Here is a 7,500-nt window from a genome sequence, read left to right on the forward strand (position 1 = left end):
CTGCACCACCGAGGGCCTCAAGTGGAACCTCACGGAGCGCATCATGGAGTTCGGTTCGCTGGTAAGCACCTCCAACACGTACTCGAGTGAACGGGTACGGATCGTTAACGAAGAACCGCTTCTCTGGTCAATGGGCACGACTCCGAAGGATATGTGACCGCGAAACGTCACACCATTACCTGCGGGTGGATGAGAGCCCCTCTTCCAAACCTTCTGCCCGGTGCTTTACTGGTGCTGTTATAGCATTTAATGCTCTTTCGGCTTTAAATAGCTTTAGTGTACAACCACAAGCCAGCAGTTCCTTCCCGATCCACTGACTTTCCATTGACCACTTGGATGTTATTTAGCCGCCTTTCCCCTTACTGTTGTATTATAGGACCCCTTTCCGTTTTAGGCTTGGTTTTGGGTTGGTTCGGTGATCGTTATTAACCGACGAGACAATATACGGTTGCATAGCAAAATACAAATCCATCTGGCCACGATGTATGTCACATTTATTGAATGGTGGACAGCCCTCACGTTCAAACATAGAAAACAAACTGTAAAGACACTAATCTCAGTAACCACCGGGCATCGGTAGCAGTCCAAATCCTGTAGCACCTCCTGCGCCTCTTCCGGCCGTGGAGCTGGATCCTTTTCCACCACGGCCACGTGCTGCACCACCCCTACCGCCTCGGGCAGCTGTAGATGGTGCACGCTTACTGCTCGATGCCGCTGATCCCGCCTTAGGAGTTGCAGCCCCCCTGCTCGACGCTTTCCGTCTGCCCGTACCACGTCGGACTCGCTTGGTTCGTTTCTCGGTACCACCGGCACCGCCAGCACCCCAGCTCCGTTGTCTTTTGTACCCTCTGCGACCACCACTACCACCGGCACCGTCCTGCGAAGAGGCAGCCCGAGCCAGCGAGCCCCAATCCAGTCCATCCGCATTATCATAATCACTGCCGCCACTGTAGTCACTGTCACCGCCTTCCCCACCACCAGCACCCACGTCATCCTGTGCGTCCATCTGCAGGCACAGCTTTTCGGCCGCATAGTTCTGGGTGATTTCGAGCAACGGTTTACCATACTTTTCGTAGTTGGCTTTGGTAACGTGCGGCATTGACATCATCTCGGCGGCAGATTCCGGCAGCTTCTCGGACATCGTCTTCAGTGCCTGAATGTTCATGATCGAAGCAAGCGTCACGTCACGCTGCATCGCAAACGCACGGCACACTTCGAGCAGATCGTTGTAGCAGCGCGTCTGTAGATCCTTCAGCTTTCCCGCCAACTGCGTATCGGTGGTCGATGCAGTTGGAGTCGCCGACGTTACGACCGCCCTTCCACTCTTCGCCAGCTGTTTCTGCTTGATAGAGAAGTTGATTCGTACCCGTCGCGACACTAGCTGCTCGATCTTGCTACCAATGCGCAGGTACGCCTGCGGGATATCATTGCTAAAGATAAGATCCTCCTTCAAGTAGTCCTCCAGCACTAACTTGCGCAATAACCGCTGAATGTCACAGCGTTCCCAGGCCTTCAGCTTGCCATGGTATGGCGTACGATTGTGGCCATTTTCCAGCACCTTCTTATTTTCGCTCCCCTTTAGCACCTCGACCATGTGGAGTAGCGTGAAACGACTGCGACCGCCGCATATTTCTCGTACCGCCTTCGCCAGCATGATACAATCGTCCGTGACGTCGAGCGTGCGGTACTCACCCTGCATCAGACAATTATCACAAGCCGTTTCCCGCCTGGACAGGCACTGCTCACTCGTAAAGTACTCGGCGAAATACTCCAACTGCTGGGTGCGCCGGCAATCCGTAACGTTTTCGCAATAGTTCACCATCCGCAGCAGATTGTTCATGTGAATTTGTTTGGCCTCAAACGAAATGGTTGTATCATCTGAAGAGAAAAACAAATGGTTGATAAGAGATTGATTCCAGCACCACAGCACCGCACAGCAGAAGGCTACATACTGTCCATCATCTTCCGGTAGCGCTGCATATCCGAATAGTTGTAGTAGAGGATGCATGTCGCGATCTCACCGTCCCGTCCAGCACGGCCCGATTCCTGATAGTAACCCTCGATCGATTTCGGCATGCAGTAATGCAGCACGTAACGCACATCTGGTTTGTCGATGCCCATACCGAACGCGATCGTTGCACAAACCACCTTAATCCGGTCGCTGATCCACTCCTTTTGCGTTGCCTCGCGTACCGTATCGGTCAAGCCGGCATGATAGCTCTTTGCCTTAATTCCCGCCTTCCGGAATTCAGTCGCTAGCTGATCGCATTCCTTCTTCGACAGACAGTAAACGATACCGGTGTCCCGGGCGAACTTTGCCTTTATCAAGTTGATCATTTCACCTTTCGTCGTTGCGCCCTTCTTCGGAAGCACCAGGTACTTCAGGTTTGGCCGATTGAAGCTACTCAAAAACCAGCGCGTATCGGGTTGCAGTTTAAGCTGCGTTATCACATCCATCCGGACGCGCGTATTGGCCGTAGCGGTGAGTGCAATGATCGGTACATCGGGAAACTGTTCGCGTAGCATGTACAGCCGCTTGTAATCCGGTCGAAAGTCATGGCCCCAGGCCGAAACGCAGTGCGCCTCATCGATCACAATGCGCCCCAGCTGACGACGTCGGTGCAACGCGCTCAACAGATTCTGGAACTTTGCCGACGAGCTTATCTTCTCCGGTGTCACGTACAACAGCTTCAGCACAGGACAGCTACTGTACAGGTCATCGTAGATGCGCTGCACGTCGGCCAACTGTGCCTCTCCCGATAAACTGCCCGCCGGTATGTCGAGCGTGTTCAGTTTCTGCACCTGATCCAGAATCAGCGACTTTAGCGGGCTCACCACGATCGTTACGCCGGTGGTCAGCAGTGCCGGCAGCTGATAACAGAGCGATTTACCACCGCCGGTCGGCATCAGCACGAAGCAATCTCTACCAAGCAGCGTAGCATTGATCACCTGCAGCTGGTTTGGCCGGAAGGTGCGCAAACCGAACGTTTCCTTGAACACCATCTGCAGACGGCTCGAGTGAGGATAGCTCATACCGTCGAACTCCCCCGTAATCCCATCGTTCCGCACACCCTCATGAAACCGTCCGATTTCGGTGCCCGTCGCCGGGACTGTTATCGGAGCATCGCCTGTATTGGTGTTTTTGGACGGTGCGGCAGGCAGGCTTTCGTCCGGTATGACCTCAATTGATTCATCGAACATGGACGCATCGTACACTTGCCAACCATCATCATCGACCTGCGAATGAATTTCCTCAATGAATTGTGTATTCCGTGGGGCCATCGTTGGGGCAGGGACGGCATTAGGCACCGCTTCAACTGGAAAGGTGATCCGTGATGTATTAGGTCTCCTTAGTGAAGAGTCCGGTGTAACGAGATCGATCGTGTTGAGCGATGTTTGCACCGATTTTCCTCGATCAATCAGTTCGGCTTCGTGTAAGCTGTTCAGTATGTCCTCCTCGTTCATCAAATCATCATCTTCATCGTCGATATTGACGGCAGCTGAATTCGAAACACTCAACCGTTGTGCAGCTTCCGAAGTATTGAGCAGGGAACCGGCGATAGGCTTTTTAAAGACAAATGCACTTCCAGTTGGTTTTGGCGTTGGCACACTGGAGCAAATGGATCTGGTTGCAGTCGGAGTCGCCTTCGGTAGTGTTACAGGGGCTGGTGAGTGTGATACTGTATCCTTTGTCCGGTCAGCCACAGACGCTAGTGTGCTTTCGATGTAATCACTTTCCAGTTCATCTGCTTCGCCGTCGAACGAAAGATCATACACGATCGGTACCTTGTCTGATTGCACTGGTGTTCCTTTACTGGGGTTGGTTGGCGTGGATTTCGATTTACTCAATCGTCGCATGTTCTCCAGCACTCGCTCATTCACCTGCAACAAAGACATCATAAAGTAAACCGCAAAGACACCAGAAAGGAGTGCAAAATTACCTTAATTTTCCCACGAACACTATCAATCGTGGTTTTGAGGCGATCGTAGCAATCAACGTCGAAGTTGCGATCTACTTGCCGTAATGCCTCCGATGGCACTTGTGCGATCAAATCATAAAACCTTTCCAACAAACCGAGGCGCGCATCCGACAGAAAACGCCCATTTTTTCGAATGTCCCGCTCGTGCAGGCTTTTCGAGTTAAAGGCTGGATTACTGTTTACTTCATCGAGAAAGGCCGGCAGGCCCTCATCGAAGTGGATGCTGTGGGTGCTCTTCGTAGGGCTTAGCAACCGGTTCAACTCGGATGATTTGTTCAGTTTCGGTAGCACATTCCCAACACTCGCTGTATGTGATTGCACCTTTGGTGTGGCATTAGCAGTGAACAGATTGTTACGTGGTTGAGGTGTTGCCGCCGCAGGTGTACTATCCGTCGGTGCGGGGGCAGCTAGGACGGGTGTTGAGGTGGAACCCGGTTTCTTCTTACGCTCGAAAATATCATCCTCATCCGATTGGTTCCCGAGCACATGGTCGCCTTTCAGATCGAACGAAAAGCGAGATGCTTTCGGTTGTTTGTACTGGAACTTGGGTGTGATCTTTGCCGGGCTGTTGGAAAGTTTCTGCAGGTTCTCCTGCAGCTTCTTGGTGGCCTCCACATACCGGGAGTCTTCGGCAAGATTCAGCTCGATCGTTTTCGACTGATCGATAGAACCACCGGGAACGGGGTAATTCTCTACCATCAAATCGAACTCATCCAGTGCCTCACCGGCCTTACTGCTCGGTTCGACGATTTGTTGCTTGAAGATGTTGCGCGGAGAGAGCCGATTCCGTTCGGAAGTCGCTTTTCGCGGGGAACTATTCGAATCATCCGAATCGGTAAGCAGTAAATTTACGACGGTCGAAGCTGTTGCGCGCTAACAACGGGAAAAAACAAGATGGTCAAGAAATGTGCAAACAAATGTCCCACTTGCCGACCCACTTACCGACGAAGGTGCTTTGGGTTTGAAAATGCTGGGCGAGATCGTAGCATCCGGGTTCGTAGTCGAGGATATTTGTGGTTCCTTTTCTGCCGGTGGTGTGCTGAAGAAACCGGTGTTTTGTATTGACGATTGGAGCTACACGAACAATAGGCCACCCGGGCGCACTTACCTGGATAGTTTGCTGTTTTCTTTCTTCGCGATGAAGTTTCTTAAACTCATCTGCTTGAGAGGTTCCGTCGACGATGCCCCTTTTCGAGACATGCTGCTCTGTAGTCTTCCGCCTGCGTTTACTGCTTTTAAATAACACAAAGGTGATACGATAATCCATAAACAACCATCGCCGGAGCGCGCGCGCTTTTGGTTCCAAGATGTTTTGGTTTTTTTTACGTTGAGCGTTTTAACGAATCTTCGTTAAGTTGTATCGCAGTAGTCACCCTGTGCTCGTCAACAACTGCGTCGAACCAGTTATCAACAATCTGGGAAATCCCAAATTCCACCAAGAACAAATTCATCATTTTTCGTCAGTAGCATCCGCATTGCAGGATGCCCACCGTCATGGAGGAGGATATCCAGGCAACGGCCTCGAACCCTAACGAGGCAGAACCGGAAAGAGAGCAAACTTGGTTGGTGTTCAAATACATTTACGAAATCCCTAGCACAGTCCGCAAAGCCCTAGCTAACGTTCTGGATCGCAGCAACAAGTGGTACGAGTTGGGGACCAAGCAGATGGGGTTCACAGTCGTGGAGATGGATGTAAGTATAGCTGGTCATGCAGGATCCGGATGTTCTCCCGGCGCTCTCTAATCGCGTTTTATTCCTCGCCCCCCAAGAATCTAAAGCAGTGCTGCACGATCAATAACCGATCAACGGGTGTAGCGCTATTGGAAAAGTGGGCAAACTACAATCACTCTCCCACGGAACTGTTCATCGTGCTGTCGCGTGAAAAGTTGTACGATTGCATGGACCTTATGAAGCAATTCGTTGACCCGCGGTATCACGTGCTAATCAAACCATTGGCTGACCGTGCTCCAGCGAGGCCGCTACAGCAGGGCTCGTTGGAGGAACCGGTGGCAAACAGTACGTCTAAACTTCTTAATGGTGATCCACCTCCGGCAAACGAACCCCGGAGATCCTCGGAAGCCGCTGGAAACGCCAACGATGACAATCCGTTTGCGAATGAAATAACCGATGTGTCGCAAACTCCGAGAATGAGCTACGCGGAGCTTACCAAGGCAACGGACAATTGGAGCGAGCCACGTATACTGGGCAAAGGAGGTTTCGGTACGGTGTACCTCGGAGTGTTCAAGCACACCTATATGGCGATCAAACGGATCGACCAAAGCAAAATGAAAACAAGCGCTGCGGGACGTCTGCAGCTGGAGCAAAGCTTCAATGAACTACGGTTTCTCAATGCGTGTCGCCATGACAATATTGTGCCCGTTTTCGGGTTCAGCGTCGACAGTAAGTAGCGAGCGTATGCGCCCGGCCCTATCGATTATAGTGCTACAAATGTTTTTATTAATTTCGTATTGTGCCCGTTGCAGAGGAACCATGCATTGTGTATCAGTATATGGCCGGCGGATCGCTAGATAAGAGTCTGTTTGCACGCCGTGCCGTATCGACTCTTACATGGAAGGAACGGATGAATATTGCGTGCGGTACGGCCAGGTATGTGTCTTCGGGTAGCCGGTGAAATACTTGACAATGATATTGATCTAAATCATTAATTCATTCTCAAACATACTAATCCTCCTAACAGAGGACTTCAGTATCTGCACACGTTCGGTGTCAAACCGTTCATCCACGGTGATATCAAACCGGGAAACATTCTGCTGACCGAAAGCAAACAGCCACGGATAGGGGATTTTGGGCTGACGCGTCAGGGTGCCACCGACGATTCGGCCACAGTCATCTCACGCGTTTACGGTACGCGGCCATACATTCCAAAAGAGTTCTACGATCGAAAGGTGCTCAGCACGAAGGTCGACACGTACAGCTTCGGTGTGGTGCTGTTTGAGATAGCAACGGGATTGCGAGCCTGGGACGAGCGGCGCCTTGACAAGCATTTGAAGGACTTGATGGCTCGCGCAATACATGAGAAAGTGCTCATCTCCGATCTCATGGACAAGAGAGCCGCAAAAGACCGCAACGGTGCACTCTATTGCTACTACATGCTGCTGCACGGCCACGCATGTACCGCCGACGATCCCAACAGGCGCCCGGATATGGTAACCGTCATGAAGCATCTGGAGAACGTCTTCCAGGGTAGCGACAAACTGGCAAATGTTTCTTCGCGGCTTTGTGCTGAATTTACCCATTACGCTAGTTTTTAACGTCGATGCCTTGACCTTCACGAAGGAGCGTGCCTTGATTATTCTGCATGGCAGTCAAACTACTGAAATGTTAACCTGTTGACCGTTCATACCTATGTTAAACCCATTCGAAGCAGTTGTATAAAATGCTTTCGAAATTCGAAATATATGTTATACTTTTTTACATAAAATATAGAGATAAATCATGTATAACTCAACTGAAAGAAAGCAGCGCCGTTCAGGCAGCTTGCATCCAATCTATAGTTAGT

General features: G+C 51.1%; 3 protein-coding genes across 4 annotated transcripts in view; 2 read left to right on the forward strand and 1 right to left on the reverse strand.

Annotated features, from left to right (window-relative positions):
* The window catches only part of LOC126569260 (thiamin pyrophosphokinase 1), a 1,686-nt gene extending 1,204 nt beyond the window's left edge, over positions 1-482 (forward strand). For both annotated transcript variants that reach the window (XM_050226229.1, XM_050226228.1), the window contains one exon: positions 1-482. This exon is cut by the window's left edge and continues 308 nt beyond it. In XM_050226229.1, coding sequence (XP_050082186.1) covers positions 1-157 — 157 coding nt within the window. In that variant the 3' untranslated portion in view covers positions 158-482.
* Positions 482-5,239, reverse strand: LOC126569227 (Bloom syndrome protein homolog). The gene is made up of 5 exons (XM_050226178.1): positions 5,089-5,239; positions 4,923-5,019; positions 3,942-4,853; positions 1,953-3,882; positions 482-1,878 (listed from the first exon to the last, which is right to left on the reverse strand). Exons 1-5 carry the CDS (start codon positions 5,178-5,180, stop codon positions 557-559), a joined length of 4,353 nt encoding a protein of 1,450 aa, XP_050082135.1. The 5' UTR covers positions 5,181-5,239; the 3' UTR covers positions 482-556.
* Positions 5,240-5,376: 137 nt separating this feature from the next.
* Positions 5,377-7,327, forward strand: LOC126569247 (serine/threonine-protein kinase pelle-like). Its single transcript, XM_050226216.1, has 4 exons — positions 5,377-5,672; positions 5,750-6,380; positions 6,464-6,587; positions 6,679-7,327. The coding sequence occupies exons 1-4, from the start codon at positions 5,463-5,465 to the stop codon at positions 7,250-7,252; spliced, it is 1,539 nt and encodes a 512-aa protein (XP_050082173.1). The 5' UTR covers positions 5,377-5,462; the 3' UTR covers positions 7,253-7,327.
* The last annotated feature ends 173 nt before the right edge of the window (positions 7,328-7,500 follow it).

Source organism: Anopheles aquasalis, chromosome 2, assembly GCF_943734665.1.
Source record: "Anopheles aquasalis chromosome 2, idAnoAquaMG_Q_19, whole genome shotgun sequence".
Taxonomy (NCBI): Eukaryota; Metazoa; Arthropoda; class Insecta; order Diptera; family Culicidae; genus Anopheles; species Anopheles aquasalis.